This window comes from Triturus cristatus, chromosome 1_1 (genome assembly GCF_964204655.1).
Source record: "Triturus cristatus chromosome 1_1, aTriCri1.1, whole genome shotgun sequence".
Taxonomy (NCBI): Eukaryota; Metazoa; Chordata; class Amphibia; order Caudata; family Salamandridae; genus Triturus; species Triturus cristatus.
The window spans coordinates 1,208,332,874-1,208,354,892 of record NC_140579.1 but is presented as its reverse complement, the minus strand read 5'-3'; the positions used below and the strand labels follow the sequence as shown (position 1 = coordinate 1,208,354,892).

Genomic DNA, 22,019 nt, shown 5'->3' with positions numbered 1-22,019 from the left:
CAAGTGAGTTCCAAAAAGAACATTATTGACCAGAATATAAGAATGGCATAAATTAGAACTGGCCTTGACTTCTACACATTTGTTTGATGACATTAGGGACGCTATGTGCGCCTCTAAGATGTCTGCCGTTTTCTTTCTCCCATCGATCCATCGAGTGCACTTTATTGTCCTTTTTTTCTATTGTTGAATGAGGCAAGTGAGCCTGCAACGTGAGATTTCGGACGCGTCCAATGGTGAGGAGTGGTTTGCAACTTTCTTTCACCAATCAGCACCTGTTCCCCTTTTAAATAGTAGGGGATGACGTGCGGTTGACATCGGCGGTGGACCGGCGTGAGGTGTTGAAGTGGCGTGAGTCTTTGGAGTAGTAAGTAAGCAACAAGTGTGTTGCATGCTATTCGGACTTTGTAGATTGTGATTACGATCAGAGATTGGGCAGTTAACTTTGGGTGCACACACACAAAATTTGTACGAGCGCTATGAATTTGTGGTAAAGACTTTGTATTATTATTGGCGAGTCGTAATAATTCTGCCTTAACATATGGAAAACAGTTGGATGAGTGTTTCGCAAATAGTTTGAAAGAATATAAACTGGGTACAATGGAGTCATGTTTCTCCGCCTCTCCCGTATCTCTTTGATTTTTAGAGTGTGACAACAAGACCACGGTCCCACAATGGTCCCGGGATTGGTGAATTGCTGATAAACCCTTGTAAGTTTCTGGATACATGTGGTTTGGATTTTCTATAATTTAGCACGGGTCTTAAAGAGGAGAAGTGTGTGTCTTTTTAAATAAAACCACGTTTTTTTGGTATACTTGAGTGAATAATGATTGTAAGAGCATCCTTATGTTGCCTTACTGACGTAGGGTGAGTCTTTTGTGTGGGTTCTAGGTGATGGTGTCACAGATATAAGATGGTGGTGTGCCCCTCTGTTTTGTTTGGAGACATGATATGGCAACTGGTATGGTATTTAAGAGGAAGTGATAACAATGTACTGTTGTGGATTTTGAAAGAAGGGAGTAGAACGATAAACACATGTTCTACTTTTTCCACAGAAATTTGTTCCCTCTCGGAAATTTCCCAGAGTACACGATTGCAGCGGCACTGGCCGCCTTGATGATACAAGGTAAAAACTCCAAATAGGGGTATAGACCAGATAACACGGGACCAACACCCTGACGAATGCTAGAACGACCCAGATGGGCGTAAAGAATTGGCTGAAACATGTTGGTATACGCAGCAGGGATATAGGGGTCTTTACCTCCCCTGATTTTCCCGACCTTTGATTTTTAATCCTACCAAGGGGTTACATGAATAAAGAATGATGATAGTTCCCACTTAGGTAGTTTTAACTGTTTGTGTCTCCACTCTTTGGTCCCTTCTTTAGGGAATATTTTTCCCTTTAATTTTTCCTTTTCTTTTTGTTGGAATATGTCACTCCTTCTATACCCTCAGCACTAAACTTCATATATTTTCAAAAAATTGCGCTCCGTCCAGTGTGTTGGTCTGCACCTGGGCGTCCGATGCGGCCCTATGATGAAGGATGACACTGCAAAGGGTGTGAGGGCAGTATTAAAACAAGGGTTGCCTTTTCCCTTGCACTCTTTCCTCTTATAATTGTTTTGTAGTTTGGATAGTGAAGGATAATTGCATCCTTTTCACTTTCTTTATGTCTTGTACAAGGAGTCATAATGGTTATGATCTCTCAATACCAGACACTGATTGTTTTACCTTGTTAGGCTGTTTTATAAAATCTGTGACACTAATTGTCTCCGACTCTTCCTCTGAATTAAAGTAGACTGTCTCAGGCTGTGTAGACAGTAATAGTGCGAGTTACGTTGTAAGAAGCTTCATTCTGCATTATAGACCAGCTTGCGCACTCCAGAGCTGACGTGGGAGCGAGTACGTTCACAGGTGGATCATGTCATCTGGCCGGATGGTAAACGAGTTATTCTTCTTGCAGAGGTAAGTCCCATGTTGCTCCTCTTGAACCTTGTTAGTAAACTTACAAAACTGACTGCTGAAAAGGTCCTCCAAGAACACCACCTTAGTCTTTGGATTTAACGGATGTTCTAAAGGTAATTTACACATCTGGAACACACCGTGTTGTTGGGGTGTTTGTGGCATAAATCATGCCCAATGGCGCAGTGTGTGAACTAGATACATTTTATACATTAGAGATGGCTGTTATATTAACTGCTGGATCTCTGTTCATGTCATAATTCTTTTGGAGAGCGCTGAACCTGTTGGTGGACTCTGTTTGAACTAACCTCGCCGAAAAGATACAGGGAACGACCACAGTATCTCAGGTATGCCTGGTATATCTTAAAGGTAGTTAAGAAGGCCCACAGTATATCAAGGAAAGGCCATTGTTACGCAGTGGGTAGCCAGATGGCCACATTATGGCATCTAGCCCGTGTGAGGATCACCAGTGAGCCACCAGGCCTACCACCTCAAAAACACCCACAAACGCACTCACTTATACACTCAAAAACTCTCATTCTCACAATAATTCACACATGCATCCAGAAAGTCAGGCTGTCTGCCGCTGCCCTCCTCAGTTACATACTCGGCTGCAGCTATGATCATTGCTCATAGCTTAGCAATGCCCTGGCTTGATGCTTTCCCTGTCTGTGGTGTCATTTGATGCAGCTACAAGAAGTGATGTAAGGAGCAGGCTTCAGGCCCCGGTACCAAGCAGCCTTGTGGTGCAGGCCTTAATACGGTTCAGGAGAGTGGTAGCTATTCTCTCCATCTTTAACTAGGCCTAGCACCTATAGGGACCGGGCCAAGGCAGTAATGGAGAGTCCTGGTTCTGACAGGCCATGGTTGCAGGGGACAAACGGTGACAGCGGTAACAAGACATATAGAGTGTGGCAAGGGCAACGGCTGCTTTTGTCACTCGCTAGCCTAGATCCATCTCCTTTTTAGGTCTCGCCTGACCCAGCGCATGCGCTGGTCTGGCGAGACTTATTGAGAGGGCTCCACAAAGTGCTAAGAGGCCAGCCTAGAGCTACAGTGCATGAGCGCGGGCACGCACGCCGCGCTTGCCGCGATTACTTTCACTTTCGCGGCCACACGGCCGCTTTGATGGGTTTTTTTTTGTTTTTTTTTAAAACAATTTTTATTAACGTTAATATTGCACCTTTCATGAAACAGAGTTCATTCTCAAGACACATTTTGTAATCATATCTGTTGACTTTAACATTGGTGATAGCACTCTTTAGTGGCCATACGTCATCTTTGCATACAACACAGGTAGCCTCCTGAAAGCATTCCCATACGTGGACCCTGTCCCCTCTAATAGTGAAGTGTACCCTCTGTATTATTCGCTAAGGTCGGACTCTGATCCCGACAGCGTCTTTGATGTTTGATCGTGATCACTTTCACGGCCGTTTGGCATAGCCAATAGGTCTCGCTTTTGGGACCTTATAAGTATTTAGTTATGCAACTGTTGCATGGCTAAACACTTATAAGGTCCCAAAGGCGAGACCTATTGGCTATGCCAATGCTTGTTTCATTGGACTCAACCACCATTAGAGACCTCTTGCAGTGAAAATCTTTTCCTTTTGGCAGGACTTGTTTTGACCACAAGACGTGCAAGTTTGTTACGAAATTAAAGGTGCCGACCCTTGCTTGTCCACTTTGTTTTTGTATAGTGCCATGCTTGCACCTCTATTGCCAGTTTCAGATGTGAATGGGCAGACCAGTCTATCAAGCATTTTGTTGTGTTCCTGGACTCGTAGTACTGTTCCCCACATACCTACAGGGCTACAAATGTAATACTTTAGGATGATGTGCAGTAATTTAAGCTGGGCACGGTTTCCCTTGACAAAATGGATGATTATAGATCAGAACGTTCTCATCTACTTCCACCTGTCCTGCTTGTTTATAATGTTTTCTCTCTTTTTGGAAATCTCATGTAGGGTCGCCTTCTCAATCTCAGCTGTTCCACAGTTCCTACCTTTGTGCTTTCTATCACTGCCACTACCCAGGTAAGAATGCAAGTGATTTAATAACACATGGAGTCCTACAGATTTGCACAAGTATTATTTTATGAAATCATAACTTGTACACAACCTTGACATGGTAAACTTTACCATGAACATAACTGTGATATATGAAACCTTTGATTGTACATATCTGTGTGCATCTTGAAAATATTTTCTCTAGAATGACACCTTAACATGCATACAATTACAGTCATTGACAATGTAACACATACAAAACTCGCGGTTAATTCCTAACATGCACAGTAGTCTGATACACTTTGGCTTACACACGAGATAACGGCACAAGTGTGACACCTTAGAAAGTGTGACCTCTTCTCATGTGCATAGCCTGGTTCTCCAGCATGGAATATTTCACGGCTTGAAATGCTTTGAAATATTCCCCACAATTGAGACTGGAAAACCGCAGTTCATTGTTACCATAGCAGATCAACTCACTTGTGTAACCCATCCCTTAAATTGCTTATTTATTTTGCAGAAATTCAGGGCATCCAAGGATAGTTGAGGATCTATTGCTCCAAGAGATTTCAGATGTGATTTCAGATTTCAGCCAATTTAGGTTATTTAACCACAACGAGTTAGTCAATTCCACCTATTTAACCTTTTAGTAATTATTTGACATGTTATGAAATCTCTGAATTTAATGAAAAAAACAATTACCAAATCAGTGAAGATGTAATTCCTACGATTTGCCAGGATCAGCAAACAAGTAACTGTACAAACCTGACTCAAGAACATGAACCTTGACCTCTTGATGCTAGCTCTCTCTTCTAAAGAAAGTGAAATAATTTCTTCCACAAAGCAACTTCAGAAGTTCTGTTCACGACCTTGTACTCTTGCATATGGATTGGGGCAATGTCTTGCTGCATGACCTTTCAGACTCCACACTGACACTTCTTAAAGACATCTACATGCTGAAGCATGTCTCATCTAGGGCGTGAAGCAATATGATCATATCAGCACCATCATAGAAAGAGGAGATTTTGCAAAGTGTGTGACAACTTGCTTTTATGAACAAAACAGCTCTAATCTGAATCCCTGCACCTGTAAAACGACATAACGCCTTGGCAATGTTAAAGAATTATAATTTGGCCTCTTTAAATACTACAAAAAATGCAGACTGCAGATTGTGTTTTCAGAGCATCCTCAGGCACACTGCATTTAGGATACACAGTCCTCTGAACAACTGTGTCATTTATGGGCTTTAACTGTGAGGACTCTGAAAACTAGAGCCAGAAAACGTATTTTTAATGTTAAGTGACTGTGTTTAGGATTCACCAGAGAAAGCAGCACAGTATAGTATGCCTTCTGCTCCCACCAGTATGAAACTCTCCCTGTCAGAAAAACCTCTGCATCAAAAGAAAGTTCGCTGTCCTCTACCAGAAACAGAAGCTGGGACACTTCTAGTGGACTCACCTTCACACACCATGTAATGAGTCTGAATCAATGATCATTCAACATGTAATTTTCATTGAGAGTACTAATACTTCACATGAGGGCTATTACTCCTTTGACGGGACAGGGCCAACACGTCTGTGTAAGGATACATTTAGGAGGTTCTAATAATTAGACATTTGCAAAAAAAATACTCGGGGCTATGAATATTAGCTAGAATTTGAAAACATTTTTAAATGTACTTGTATTTGAGGAAATGTTCAAAAAGGAACACAGATTTGTTAATTCAAAAGTCCGTTGGGATAGGGACAGTGGTATAGACTTGATATGCTTAAAGTATAGAATTGACTTCCTCTTTTATCCATCTTAATTTCTGAGATTGTCCGTGTACCCTCTCTCCATTACCCTTTCTATCTGTCTGTCTTCCCCTCCATTCTCTTTGTCCCACTCTCCCACTCTGTCCACTGCTGTTTGTATTCCTTGCCTTGGGTTCCTCTTCACTTTCGTGGTCATCCTTTCGCTCTCTCTTTCGTTTAAAACACGTTGTCTCCAGCTCAGACCTCGGCATTGTTTAAACAAACCTGGGCAATGTAAACAGCATGCATCTCCTCTTGGTCGTGGGACATGCTGTTATGTTCTTTTACTGCTGCCTCAGTCCCTACTGACGCTGCTGTGCCTGCTGACACACATAACACACATTAAGACATATTCAATTCAGACAAAAGTGCGGGCATCAGCACACAGTGACATCTACTGACTCACAACATAAACACACACCAATACACACATACACCATTTTCCCATTGATATCGTTTATAAAGCACCTCATAGCGCAAAGTTAGCAGGTGTTATACAGACGTTTAGAGAAATAACAAAAAGAAACAAATATGTAAAGCACATTCAGTTGAAATACTAAAAATCCACAGATGATGATGATGATGATAATAATCATGAGATTTATAAAGCGCATGGCTATGTCAGCTGACGTGTCACAGCGCTAGGGTATCAGTCCTATAATGGAAAGCAGGAATGTAAAAACCCTAATCTAAGTTGACCTGATAAAAACATGTTATTAAATGCTTACGAAAAGCTGTTTCCGATTGTTTTTGCCTGAACCGAGGGGGAAGGTAATTTCACATCTTGGCTTCCAAGTAGTTGAAGGAGCGGCCTCCAATACGGGCTCTCTTAATTCTGGGGATGCGTGCAAGAGCAGCGTCAGCTGATCTCATATTTCTTTGAGGACCATAAGGTGTAAAGAAAGGGTGAAGATATTTAGGGCCTTTATATTTGACAAATATGAGACAATAGCACATGACTGTGAAGGACACAATGCCTTAACGGAAGCCAGTGCAACATTTCCAGACGTGGGGCCGATGGGGAGTGTCTAGGCAGATTTAATAGCAGCCAAGCTGCCATGTTCTGCACCCGCCATGATGCATCTATATTAATTCACATTTATCCCTTCACAGGCAGGCACTTTTTCTGCTTGATTTGCGTCTTCTTAAGTCATGCATCCTTCTTCACCGCATTAGCCATTTCACCTCCCTCAACCACCGAATGAGGTGCTATATAAATTGACATGACCTGGTATTACTTTTTGCTTTGCTGCAGACGTGAGCTGTGTCTGTCTTCAGTAGCCGGGTCTAAAACATTCTCACCCTGCTCCGTCCATAGGTGACAACAGGTCAGGATTGAGGTGATTTGGCACAGCAGTGCTCTAGGTCAGTACTGAGATACACTGGCTGAAAGGTATATGTTCTATGTTCTGGGAAAGATGGACTTGCTGCATGCCTGCACTGAGGGACATTGCCATGCCAGTTAAGCCCCCTTGGATTTGTGGGTCAGTATTGAGACACACTGGGATGAGCAGTGTCAACAGTAACAGCGCAAACTGGATGCAACACAGCCTTTTTAATCTCCTTACACGGCTGTGCTGGAAACATGTCCGCTCTAAGCACGAACCTCTTTTTCTTCAGTATATTTCGAAAAGGTGTAAATGTACTTTGCTTAAAGCATAAATAAGACTGAAGAGGCTGTGCAGAAGGGGACATCAATATATAAAAGACAAAAACTGCCTATTATAAAACAAACAAGACATGAGAATGCATTTTCTTGTTTGTTCCTGGGATAATGCTTTATGGACATCATCATTCCAAAGTAGCCAGTAAGACTCACATTCAGAAATGAAAACACATGAAGGTGGTTTTATCTTGCGAGCCGTTTGAAACTAACCATGCTGCCTTTTGGTATTCAGCTTTGATCGACTTTAATAATTTAAATAAAAGGAAAGTAGGACCTGGCAAAACGTTACAAGCTCGTATAATGTTGACGAAGAAGTAATTAGGTTTCATTTTCCGACTGAAGAGAACGCACACTGCAAGTGCCTCTGTGCACAGTGCAAAATTGAAAATGGGCAGATGTAGGTGTGCAACTGTGCCCACCATCCACTCTGATATCATCATACCACTAAAAGATTGATTTGAACACATCAGTAGACAGGACAGGGTAATCAGAGATGATCTGTACATGACCACTGAAGAGGAAGGCGTCTCCATGGTAATTCAAATAGTCCTTTCAGATGTGTTCTACAGTGTGGATCACAGGATCTAAGTGTGCCGCTTGAAGGAAGTAGGCTGTGGAGGTAGGGATCTCTATTGTATGAACTTTTTCTTGATAGCACAATTGCAATTGTCCAGCATCTCGGGACATCTGCACACTTTGCCAAGGCCCCCCTCAGCTGTTACTTTGCTGATCCAAAACATGATAAAATTATATTATAGGCAGAACTTTCTTTAGCAAGAGCAGACGATTGGTTAGCTATCTTGCCGCTGCACCCTATAGCACCCATCACTATACCATATGGCTGACTGAGAAAATGGAGGATTTACTTTAAAGCCCTAATTCAAGAAAATACCTCCGTTGCATGGTTACCCCTAATTTTTGCTACCTGGTACTGCTGGTTTTTTAACTTACTCTGCACATTTGGGCAGTGTTATTCAGGCCCGAATGTATGTACTCTAGCCCCTAAAATATGGTAAAATTGACTAACTTGTATTTGCATACTTCACTTCAAAGTAAAGCTATAGTATATAGTGCAGTAAATACACTAATGTCATGGAAAAGTTAAATGTCATCTGTGGAGTGCAGCGCATGTTTTGCCATCCACCAGGCTAACAAAGGAAATATGGCTTCAGGCCTACATCTGTAGCCTGACTTGAAGAACCGTGGTTTAACCCAGCGGCGTCAGGGGCACGCCTAAAATCTTCGAGTTCACCTGTCTTGGTATACAGAGACACGGAATACTTCTGGATGGCATCAGAGACCAAGTTTATTAGCTGCAGCTAGTAACAGTGATCCTAGAAATACATCACGGTGTAAATTCTCAGGAGACTGCCCATTTTACTAAGGCGAGACGTCTCCTTTTATACCCAATATTCACATTATAAATGTACACCCACTGAACAAAATTCTAGCCAATAAGGTACATTTTCAAACAAAGTGTCACATAACAAAAACTCAATTTACAGTATCCCAACCCAAAAGTTAATTATTAGGAATGTCCCAAATTCAATCTCCACAAGCCGGACAAACCTATAATTGAAAGCATAACCCATGTAATGAAGAAACATAAAAAAAGAAACGGTAACAGATGCTGAACAAGATAAGGCATGTGCAAGGAAACTAAAAGTTAACGATGTCATGAACATTGATTGGCAATCTCAGACAAAGATCGATCAGGGAAATTGGCTTTGCGGTGTCAGTTTCAGGTGCAGAGGTCAGTTTCTTACAGTTCATTTCAGAGTCAAAAAGAAACCTAGTTAATGTATACATGAACTAAGAAGGCCAGGCCACTTTATTCGCCAGGCTACCTTCACAGGCCTACGTGAGGGCAACACAAAATGGTGGCACAGAACAAAATGGAGACAGACTCGAGAATTACAGAACCTCAGACCCTCCTTTTGCCATTACGTAGGCAATAACCTAAGACTCATGTTAATCTGAATCTAGGTCTATGTCGATATTCATTAGGTCATCAAGGTGTTGCTGTAGCATCATCTTATTATTCTCTACTTCTCTCGGGACAGGTCTCCGAACACACATAGTAGCACAAAGACTACAAATGGCGGGACCACACTGGATGCAAAGACAACAAGAGAAAAGGATGGTTAAAACCATACCAAGGAATGTCAAAATCTTCCATCCCCATTTGGACAGCAGTCCCCAAAACCATCCCATCAATGACCAATCTCCTTTGTCTACATGGATAGACTCAGAGATTTTATACAACCTAAAGATGGCTTGGTACACTGTAGGGGCATTATCTGGTATGTAAACACAGCAACTGGATCCAATCAATTTACATACTCCTCCTCGATCTGCAAGTATGATGTCTAATACCATACGGTTCTGCAAAGTCATGAGGCGGTCCGCTTGAAGCTCAGCTGTAACATTACTAAGAGCACCTGCTGTCTCATTAATAGTAGCTTCAACAACGCAGACAAGCTGTCGAATATGCCTACTATTGATCATAGGACCCCAAAAGGGCAAGAAGCCCTTGAAGAAATCTCCTACTTCGTGTGCTGCGGTATCTTCCTTATTGAAGACACCTCTACCATATCTTGTTCTATGATAGTCTGAAGCAGTAGTGTAGGTAGGGGGAAGTAGAAACGCCACATAACACGTTCCTGAAAAATCAGGTGGCAACCATGTGTAGGCTCTGTCATGACAAACAAAATATGTGCCTTTAGCTGGCAGCAACGGTGGAGAAGTCCGAGATGAATAGACATAGGTTTGAGCACACACACTCTTACCTAGCTGAGCTTTTGGATTCCGACCATTACCTTGAAAACAAAAGTGGCCTCGGTGCGGCACAATCCAAATAGGGGGAGACCTTTTTCATCTCTCCTTCTCTGTCAAACTGGTACTATATCCAGTCACGTTCCAACCAACGTAAGCCTGCACCTCATCCTTAGGGATAGCATTATATGCATCAATATCTCGGATCATAGCTACTATTCCCCTTATTAAGTCACTATTGCTCGAGTTATCTTTAAGGGAACGTAAGGGGCGTACCTCATTTGCATAGATAAACATGGTCTGAAAAGCCCACACAGACCCATTAAAAGAAAAAGGCAAAACCAAATATGGCATACCTTTATCTGTCGTATGAGGCATAAGACCACAAACCCAACAATTAGTGGTATTTACTACTAACTGATGCTGATGCGACAACTGTATAAACGAGTTGTTGACAAATTCGGATCTCCTTGTCTGTTCATGTTCAGGCAACGTATAAAACTGGTGCAAAGAAACAGTAGTGAAAGAAAGCATAGGTTGGGAGGTGGGTGCAGATGTCTGTTGTGTAGCATAGACAGTCCAACCCACACAAGCTAATGTGATACTTAAAAACATCAAAAAGCACAATATTATAAAACATTTGCTATGTATCAATGTACAAAACTTGTCTTAAGATCTATTCTCTCAACATCTCTTTCAGTTACAACAGACTCCATCCTCTAACGTGCTGCTCGCGGCAATTTTCCTTCTTCACTCAAGTGTGCGTCCAGGCGTCCTAGACGTCCCTAGAACCGCAGACCTTTCGTCAATACGCGGGCCACCCCTTAAGTTCTTATACCGCGACCCTGCAGCTGAACCCGGATGGTGGTTTGAAAAAGAAAAATAGTCTCTTGTCTGAAAGAGTGTAATTCACAAAAAAATTCAAATTTTATTTGTCCTTTTTAGACCTTAAGTTGTAGCGTTCTTTACCAGGCACAGTTTGATCCTGAAAGAGTGTCTCTGGGTGCGTAGTATCAAGTCTCAAACACGGTGGCACAGCTTCTTGCAAGACTTTATCATCCGCACGTTCTGACTGAGTCCATTCCAGATGTGCATCGCTAAAAGGTACAAATCTCGGAACCCTTTCACTCTCTGAATCGGCAACACCTTCCCGGACCCACTTATCGTACGGTAAGGGCAAAGGTATCTTCTTACAATGGGTACCATGTACCCAGTTTTTCTTGCCGAACACCTTAATAGCAGTCCGAGTTGATAACAGTACTTGGTATGGACCAGTCCATCTTGGTTCCAAGTTCTTTGACCTCTGGAAATTCTTGGTTAGAACCCAGTCGCCAGGTTGAATCGTGTGGCCTGCGTCTACAGAAACTGAAGGCAAAGTGTCATGGATCTGTTGGTGAAGAACACGCAATTTAGCAGTCAAATCATGTAAGTAGTCAACCAACATAGGGTACTCGATATCACTGTACTTCTTAGGCCTCGGCACACCCCAGACATTCGCCGGGCGTCCAAAAACAATCTCGTATGGGCTAAGTCCCACGCGAGAATGTACTGTCGTTCCCGTGGACAAAAGTGCCAATGGTAAGACATCGGGCCATGTAAGACCAGAGCTCGCTTGCCCCTCCTTCGACAAGAGATGACCCAAGTAGGTCACTTCTTAGCGGCAATACTGCAACTTTGAAGGTGACACTTTATGATGAAGGTCAGACAGGTGTCGCAACAAAGAAAGAGTAACTTCTTTACAAATCTCTTCATCATCAGCAGCAACCAACAGATCATCAACATACTGGATAAGAGTAACACCAGAAGGCAATGCAAGAGTATCAAGCTGAGTTTTCAAAGCCTGACTGTAAATGGAGGGACTCTCACAATAACCTTGTGGAGCGCGCTTAAACCGGAAACTGCGGCCTCCTAAAGAGAAGCCAAAAATATCCCTACTTTCCTCAGCAATCGGAATACTGAAGAAAGCGTTCTTCAGATCAATAACAGAAAACCAAGCAGCTGAGGCAGGGATCATAGTCAATAAAGCAGTAATGTCCGGGACAACAGGAAACTGTGGCACAACGATCTTATTGACCTCTCGAAGGTCGATCACAAACCGATACACAGGTGGCTGAGAAGAGTCAGTACGCTTAAGGACAGGCAGAAGAGGACTGTTGCCCACATTACCTCTCGTTTCTTCAACCACACCTTTCTCAACCAAATCATAGATAATCGCTAAAAGAGCTCTTTCGCCATCACTGGAAATTTTGTACTGGGGAATGCGAGGTAATTTAGCATTTAACTTAAGGGTAACAACGTAGGGTGGAATCTGCAAGAGACCAACATCATTGGGACCTGTAGCCCAAAGTGTATCAGGGAGAGAACGCAGTTCCAGTGGAAGGCGATCCTGAGACAGATACATCGGGGAAATCACTTTCTTACCCACCGTAAGATGTACTCCCGAAGGAGAACAATGTAATGTCGCATGTAATCTTTTCAACAAGTCCAAACCCAACAGATTCTCACCACAGCCCGTCGTTAGAATAAGGGGAGCCTCCAATTTACAGGGACCAATAGAAAGGGGCAAAGGACAAGTAACCGGATTACGAACTGGGGCACCAGAAAATCCTACTGAAACATTGGTCAAGCCAGACAAAGGTGCGCCGGGGAGTTTAGAGTGCATGATAGAACTCTTTGCTGCACCAGTATCCAAAAGAAAAGGTTCTGCCACACCTGATGTAATCACTTCAACATAAGGTCCGCTCTGGTCTACTGGAACTGACACTACTCCCTCCCTTTGTCCATGGCTGTCCTAACTATCATTAAAACCAGCACTCTCACTTCCAACATAATAATCGTCAGTGTAGTACTGAGCGGACTGGACGGTCGGAACATTCTGTAGGTCAAAATAATTCATAGAATTCTGAGGGGAAAAGGAACGTTCATTCTGGGGAAACGTACCACGTCCCCTACCCCTAGGTACTTGTTGGAAACCACCACGACCTCTCAGACCAGACATACAATTCGCACGCTGTAGCAAGATCGGGCAACTATTCTTGAAGTGACCTTCTTCTTTACAATAAGCACACTGATTAGGGCCTAGCGGGAGTCGTGAAGCAAAAGACTCAGGCTTCTGCAACAGTTTCTGAAACTGTGGGGGTTGCTGAAACTGGGAAGGTTGCTGAAACTGACGCTGATTAGGGCGAGGCGGATAAGCCTGCTGCAGAAGAACTTTAGTTTTTAATTCTCTAGTCTTCTTTTCTACTTTTTCCTTCTCATCTTTATCTCTATTCTCATAGTATTGTGCAGTAGCCAATATCTGAGCCGAAGAAGAAACAGCCCATGAACTCTGAGTCCTTTAACTTATTAGAAAGTTCAGGAAGTAAATTAAAAACAAACTTATCTACAAACAACCTCTGACCACCTTCTGTACTCATATCCTGACCACTATGATCAATGAATGTTTCCTCAAACCCAGTGAAGAAATCAGACACACTCTCGTCTTTCTTTTGTTTGCATGCTGCTAACTTGTCCCAATTCACCCGCAGAGGAGGCATCATAGTTTTCATTAAATTAATAATCCTACCAGGCAACTAAGGGTTCAGGTTTGGCACCTCCTACCTGCCGACCATCTGCAGCAGTAATATTAACCCACGTATCTCCTAACTCTGGCGCGTGATCCTCGTGACGGAACTTCGCCCACAAGGTTTGAGGAACTACATTACCCATCAACATATCTATGTCAGCTAAATTCATAACACACGCATCAACTGCAGGATTTTTACGGGGGTCAGGCAAAGTCTGCTTAAGATACAGGACCTCAGCTCTCTTCCAAGGGACATGCACCCACACTCGCTGAAAATGAGCCGGTGCAGCCGCAATACCATGAGCGGCATCAGCCACAACTGCCTCTCTCCATACAGGGGGAACCTCTCTCATAGGATACTGCTTCACTTTTCTCCTAATAGAAGGGTCGGGTTCGAACAATGACTGAGGTGGAAGTCTAGACCTAAAAGTGAGTAGTCTCTACCGCTTCCTCAACATCGGAACCCACTATCGTCCCTTTAGCAAATTCAGACTGAACATTAAGCAATTCCAGTGGAATTGAACCCAACTCATTATCTTCCCACTCCTGACGAAGGAAGGTACACATGACATCAAAAACATACCTTTGTTTCGGTGCCTCCCACTGTAGGAAAATATCCATAACCACTTGTGGACTGTACTTGGAGGTATTCGAAACCCATCTACGATCAAGGAGATCTAACACTGCCCGCTCTTCGGGACCAGGGAGCTGACTACGTCTCTGCTTACGTTCAGAAACAGGGGTCATATTCAGTGACCCAAAGAAAGGAGACAAAAGACTAGTGACAGTCTCAGTCATTCGTTGCCGAGCAGAAGGAGAAGAAGTTGACATGAGGACAGGAGACAAAGGGTTTTGAGGTGACAGAGACGTAGGGACAGAAATAAGAGAAGTCGAAGATAAAGGAGTGTAAGGCAAAGGAGTTTGAGGCAAGGCTGGCGGCCCTGGAGGGGGCTGCGCCGTGGGAGGAAGAACCACCTGTGAAGCAACGGGTGGCTGAACAACAACAGGGGGTTGAACAACAACAAGAGGTGCAACAACTGGAGGTAACGGAGGTGCAGTAGCACCCTGCACATAAGGGGGTGGTAATCTCAGTAAATGTGACATCAAAGGATCCTTTTCAGGGTCTACAGTCACATTTGAAAGGGGAGGTGGCAAAGCCGGGTAACATTTGTCAATGGCCATGCAATGTTGTCTATCTGACACTTCAATCGCACGATCTTCTTCATCTTCCTTAAACTGCCTAGCAGCTTGCATTACCAATATATTCCTTTCCTTCCTATCTCTCTTAGCTTGCTTAATTTCTCGCTGTTTGGCTTCCTTACGCCAAAGGCGGAAAGAGTCAAACATCGCCGGCCGGGCTTTCGTCTTAAATAGCGCAACTTCTAGGTTATCTAAAACATCTGATTCAAAACTACCATGTTGGGGCCATCGTAAAACACCATCTTTCCTTGTATAACGGACCCATACTTCATTAAAGGTAATGGGACCTACACCATGCTTTGGATAGAGCTCATAAGTTGGAGTTCCAACCGAAGGTATCGGACACGAGTCCTCCAATCGTGAATCCCTATTACAACTACAACAAAACCATTTCCTAAATTTGCTAAAACCAGGCATCTTTTAGCTCACTAGTCTTGCTTCAAACTTTAAGGGGTTATCAAAAATGATACACTCGCAAATATACGAACCCCCCGGCTTCGACTATTGCAATGGCCGAATCAAAACCAAGAAACAAAGCAAAGTCGTGGGAGCGACCCACTTGTACTTAACCAAAATGTCTGTCATGCCACCAGAAGACCGTCTAACGTCTCGCCTTACAAATCATCACAAGAGGGTCCAAGACAGGGCGACAGTCAGGGCAGCAGTCCTTCGCAGCCGTCGGAAAGGGGAAGCCTCGCAGAAAAAAATCTTCGGTCCACGTCGACATGCAGGGGTCGATGAAGTGGCGGCCGTCCTCCAGAATTTCCTCACGGGGCTCCTCACAATCTTCAGGCTTGGACCAGTACCGCTGAAGTCGCCCAATGTTCGGCGCCAGTTGAAGAACCGTGGTTTAACCCAGCGGCGTCAGGGGCACGCCAAAGATCTTCGAGTTCACCTGTCTTGGTATACAGAGACACGGAATACTTCTGGATGGCATCAGAGACCAAGTTTATTAGCTGCAGCTAGTAACAGTGATCCTAGAAATACATCACGGTGTAAATTCTCAGGAGACTGCTCAAGACTTACTAAGGCGAGACGTCTCCTTTTATACCCAATATTCACATTATAAATGTACACCCACTGCACAAAATTCTACCCAATAAGGTACATTTTCAAACAAAGTGTCACATAACAAAAACTCAATTTACAGTATCCCAACCCAAAAGTTAATTATTAGGAATGTCCCAAATTCAATCTCCACAAGCCGGACAAACCTATAACTGAAAGCATAACCCATGTAATGAAGAAACATAAAAAAAGAAACGGTAACAGATGCTGAACAAGATAAGGCATGTGCAAGGAAACTAAAAGTTAACGATGTCCTGAACATTGATTGGCAATCTCAGACAAAGATCGATCAGGGAAATTGGCTTTGCGGTGTCAGTTTCAGGTGCAGAGGTCAGTTTCTTACAGTTCATTTCAGAGTCAAAAAGAAACTTAGTTAGTGTATACATGAACTAAGAAGGCCAGGCCACTTTATTCGCCAGGCTACCTTCACAGGCCTACGTGAGGGCAACACAAAATGGTGGCACAGAACAAAATGGAGTCAGACTCGAGAATTACAGAACCTCAGACTCCTGCAGCCTTTAAACCTGCGGGTGAACATGTCAAAATATCCTTTTTTGACAGGTAAGATTCCTACTTTTAAATATTGAATAAGTCACACCTAAGTAGGCATTTTAGCCCACAAGGTAGGTTGCCTAGAATTTAAAACTGCTCAATGCAAGAATTTAATATTGGCATGTACCTACATTAACTCGCCCCCAAAATATATTTTCACTATGAAGGGCTGTAGCTGACCTATCAGAAAGTTCAGAATAAATTCATAACTTTGCTGTGGGTCAAGCTGCTAAAATAATTTTAACTCTATTCGTAATGTTTATAAAAAATCTAATTCTGTGATTGAGTCGGATTTTTAACAACTATCTAGGGAAAGTGACATTTAAAAGCTTAGACCTTATCTGCCGTAAACCGCCATTAGTCTAATTAGCATTAGCCTGCTAGCAGATGGCCCTGCCAGTGCCGCCCCTTAATGACGTGTAAAAGAAAACTGCTCCCAGCAGAGAGACAATGACTTAGGCCATTTTGGCAGAAAGATCTGGCTGTGAGGAATGTGGCTCATATCTGATAGAGACTACTAGCCGCAGATTCCTTAATGTAGAATTATCCCTAGGTGTGAATCTGCGGCTAGAATCATCTCTACCAGATACATCGTTACCGAAGGTAAGTAACTTGTACATTAGCTAAAGAAGGGCAGTTGGGGAGGGTTCAGGAACATCATTAACTTGAAAGCAGTCAGGGTAAGGCTTGCCCTTTCATAGTTAGGTGTATATGGAGTCCTGAGAAAGGGAACCCTTCTGCTTTCTGAGCTGTGTGTAGCCAGCGTTTTCTCTGCTGAGTGGGAGGGAGAATTGGTCCCAGAACCCGTTATGTTATGTTATGTTATATGGCACTTATAAAGCGCGTGGCTACTCCCAGGAGTGTCCCGGCGCTGAAAAAAAACCACGCAACAACTAACAGAAAGAAAAACTCTGCTTGCGAAAAGTAATCCGAAAGATTTACAGCTGAAACATACAGGTCTTTAATTTCCGTCTAAACGTGAGGAGGTCTTGCGCCTGTCTGAGACCGAGTGGCAGAGAGTTCCATAAACGAGAAGCTGCCACTTGAAAGGATCTGCCCCCAATCCTCGACAGCCTGATCTTAGGAGTGAAGGTCAGAAGCTGAGCGGAAGATCTCAGAGTACATTGGGGAACGTAATGTTGAAATCTTTCATTGAGGTAAGGAGCCCCAATATTATGGAAGGCTTTAAAGACCAGCACCAATGATTTAAAATAGATCTGTTTCTGAACCGGGAGCCAATGCAGGGAGACCAGCAAAGGGGTCGTGTGTGTCCTGGGACTTGACAGAAAAATGGCTCTGACCGCAGCGTTTTGGATCACTTGAAGACGGCCGACCAGATACGCAGGAAGTCCTAGGTAGAGGGAGTTGACATTATCCAGCCTAGAGAGCACTAAGGCCTGTACGACCGTCTTTCAATGCGATACAGGAAGTAGGGGGAGGAAGTATTGCAGCATTCTCAACAACCCAAAGCAGGTTCCGGCCACTGTTTGTATCTGGGCCTTCATTGAGAGGGTAGAATCCAATTTAACCCCTAAATTTTTAGCCATAGTCACTGGTGCCGAAGGGGGGGACATATCTTGCAGCCACCAATTAAGCCAAGCATCGCAGGGGCCTGAGCCAAAGAAGATGATCTCAGATTTGTCTGAGTTACATTTCAGTTGGATAAGCAGTTTTTAATAGCATTGCCATTGAACTCGGCCAAATTAAACAGAGTGGGGCTCAAAATTGAGCCCTGAGGAACTCCGACGTTCATAGGCAGTATATCGGCGGTGAAAGGAGGGGACCAAATAGTTTGTATATGGTTTTTAAGAAAGGAGGTGAACCAGCTTCATACAGTGCCTCCGACACCGCACTCCTCAAGTCTGCTTAGCAGTCTGTTATGGGGTAAGGTGTCGAAGGCAGCAGAGAGGTCCAGCAACACCAGTACCGCATTGCCTCCTTTAGCCAATTGGGTTTTAATAGCTTCAGCAACTTCCAGTAGTGCGGTTTCTGTGCTGAAGTTAACCCTGAAACCGGACTGACTGGAATGAAGTAGATGATTGGCCTCCACATACTCTGTGGTGATCATATTGACATATTTCTCCAAGACCTTGGAGAAAAAAAGGCAGTAGAGAAATGGGCCTGTAATTGCAGGCTGCAGCAGGGTCCGTCGATGGTTTTTTCAGCAGCGGAAGTATTTTGGCGTGTTTCTAGGACTGTGGCATAAGGCCCTCTCGAAGAGCAGTATTAAGAATAGAATTTACTGCAGGATTGAGTACCTCTGCAGTCGATGATAGTATTTTAGCCGGGAAGGGGTCAGAGGGTGAACCAGATTTGAGGGACTTCATAATTGAGAGGGATTTTTCCAGAGAAATAGCAGGGAACTGCGACCAAGATGGGTCAGTGCAACACCTAGCAACATGCGCTAGAACAGTGGCCGCAACGGGAGCTAGCGGCTCTGTGTTAAAGTCTTGGATAGTTTTGATTTTAGTATGGAAGAAACATGCCAACAAATTAGTCCATTCGTTAGTTGGCGTAAACAGGCTGCCTGTGGACTTAGGAGCTGCAAAAATGTTTACAATGTTAAAAAGTTGTCTGCTTTTATTACTAGCCTCATCAATTTTAGTGGAGAAGAAAAGTTTCTTTCCCTCGCGAACATTTCTGTAATGCTCTCTCAGGGCCTGCTTGTAAATACCTTTATCTATGGAATTATAATTCACCCGCCATTTCCTTTCAAGGCGTTTGCATTCACTTTTACTTGCCTTCAGGGCCGCCGAGAACCAAGGGACGGTGACTCGGTTAGTTTTAGTTGGCCTCATAGTAGGGGGGGCTATTTCCAAAGCGCCTAGTTGGAGCCAATGCTCTAAAGTGAGCACATCATCCTCTAGGATCCCACTCAGAGGAATAGGATATTGACTTAGTGCTTTCTGCATAGCCTCTGGGGAAATCAAGTGGAAAGGTCTGTAGTTGAGATGCTTGTCAGGCTCTCTGGAAACTCTAAAACCTAACAAGCAATGGTCCGACCAGACTAAGGGAAGGGGAGCGTCAATTTCAATTTCTTTAGATGAAAAAATCTGGTCTAACGTATGCCCCTTCTCATGGGTAGGGAGATAGACATACGGGGTCATATTCAGGATCTCCATACATTCATACAACCTTACTGACTCTGGATCAGAATTATTGTCCATGTGTATATTGAAGTCCCCCAGAACTAGACAATGGCTATATTTAGCTGCTATGGGGGAAATAACATGGCTGAGTGATTCTAGAAATTTTCCGGCCAGTTTGGTGTAGCTGATGAAGAGAGGACTGCTCATTTTCCTGAACACACCCCTGGCTGGCCCTCCAGTGACTTTCAAGGCCAGTTAGGTTGTGCCATCTTGGAATTTACTTAGAATAGTGCACTGTGTGATAGTGTGCAGTAAGACAGACATGATGTGCTGCAAAATTGGTAAGGTTTGCCCTTAGAAGCTTTTTCCTCATTGCTTAGAGAGTGTCCAGGAGTCACTTTACCCATTGGCTTGTTAAACCTACATAGGTGGCACCTCGCCCACAGCTCACCATTACACTGTGTGGACCTGTGGAAGAGCAGAACACTGGACTTTTTGAGACCTGTGTGGAGACCGGAAGCACTGAACTTGTTCCTACTCAGTACTGAGAAATGAACTCCAAGGGTCAGTGCTCTCACCTTCTGTGTGACTTAGGGGACAAAACACGCTTCAAGAGGCCTTTTCTTGAAGTGCCCAGCTGGCCAATTACAACTGGACCTGGACTAGATCCTACTGGTGGCCTCTGCTGTATTGAGTCCTGGTCCATACGTTCTGTCCCTGAAACCTGTGAGCCTTTGATTTTCTCCAGAAGCTCTAAAAATTGAGACTTAGAACATTTTTGGCCTTCCAAGACCTCCGGAGCTTCTGCTGGATCTCGTGGCAACAGTGGCCGATTTTGAGAGGACTTTGTCAGGTACAGCTTCAGGCTTGCCCCGCTGGAGAATTTTGAGCTCCATAAAAACTATGTCCGAAGGGAAATCTTGACCTGGTGAAGGTGTGGAAAGTATCTGCTTAATACAAAAACTAAGGCAGCCAGTAAATACTGAGATCCTCATGCTCAGAGCTTTTCCCATCTAAACCAGCACCTTCAGAGTAACCTCATCCAATGGCTATACAGCTTCAAGAGGACTTCGTCAGATACAGCCTGCCATCTTGCCCCCCTGGAAGATTTCGACTTACTTTTCATAGGCTAACTCGGAACATATTTGATCAGGACAACATGCTTGGTGTATTTAGTCCATAATTCATCACGGTTGGTATGCGATTGCACTATGTCCCGATCAGCTGGGACTGCTGATTGGCATTTTACTTTTTCATGCTGCTTTTTGCCGTAAATCTTTAAAAAAAAAATCATATCTCCAGTTTCCCTTATTGCATTTTTGACATTTTGGGCGTTACATTTTTCTCTATTTTTTTATCGTGTACGATTTTTATTTTTGTATGTTCTAACTTTTTAACTGTTTTGTTACAGATAAATGCTTTACACATTTTCCTACATTAAGCCTGTCTGCTCTGTGCCATTACTACCAAAGGTAGTAATAAAACGGTGTTTTATCCTGACAGGTTTGCGTTTATTCCTCGGCCGAGTTGTTTTCTAGGGCCGGTTTCAGAGGATTTTGTTACCGGGGGCCGATATTGCTGGCTGCCGGTAACAAAAACGGCCCAGTGTAAACAAAGAAACTAAGGACACTGAGACCAAAAGGAAAATAATTTATACCCAAAGAAATGACAACGCGAATAGATTTGAGAACAGGTATAAGAATACGAATACGAAAATTGAAAAAAAAAATCCACAATTACTATGTTTCAGATGTGGCAGCAACACTCATTTAGCAAACTATAAAGGATGTCCAGCTTTGGATAAAATATGCTCAAAATGTAACAAGAAAGGGCATTTCAGCAGACTTTGTAAGAGCGTACCAGAGTGTAAATTACATTGAATGTTCTGAAAGTGATGATGTTCCATGTGATTACAGTGAAAATTAGATCAACACAGTCATTAATATCTGTGATGATAATAGTTGTTCAAAATTCCCTTCATGCTTCATTAATGTAGATGGTGTAGAGTTGAATTTCTTAGTTGACTCATGTGCATGGTACTCTATCATTTCTGCCAGAATTATTTATGAAACATGGCCGAATAGGCAACTTTCATCTCCTGATGTTTCTCCTGGGGGTTACACAGGACACAAAATTGACTTGATAGGCTTTTCTTCAGCCAACTTACAATTTTCTGTGCGTCAGGCGTCTGGAAAAATGTACGTAGCAAAGTCTGGGAAGTCACTTTTGGGTTGGCCTCACCAAGAACAACTGGGCATTAAACTTGACCCAAGGGCTATTCCACCAGTTTTTGTGGTTTATTCTCCTGATGGGTCAAGTTCAAACTTCATTAATAAATTGAGATAG

The 22,019-nt window shown here is 43.3% G+C and overlaps 1 protein-coding gene across 6 annotated transcripts in view; it reads left to right on the top strand.

The window, feature by feature from the left end:
• The window catches only part of LOC146871841 (S-adenosylhomocysteine hydrolase-like protein 1), an 879,643-nt gene that overhangs the window by 613,003 nt on the left and 244,621 nt on the right, over nt 1-22,019 (top strand). For all 6 annotated transcript variants that reach the window (XM_085651895.1, XM_085651882.1, XM_085651903.1 and 3 more), the window contains 2 exons: nt 1,864-1,962; nt 3,924-3,992. In XM_085651895.1, the coding sequence (XP_085508021.1) occupies nt 1,864-1,962; nt 3,924-3,992 (168 nt within the window). The remainder of the gene's footprint in view (nt 1-1,863; nt 1,963-3,923; nt 3,993-22,019) is intronic.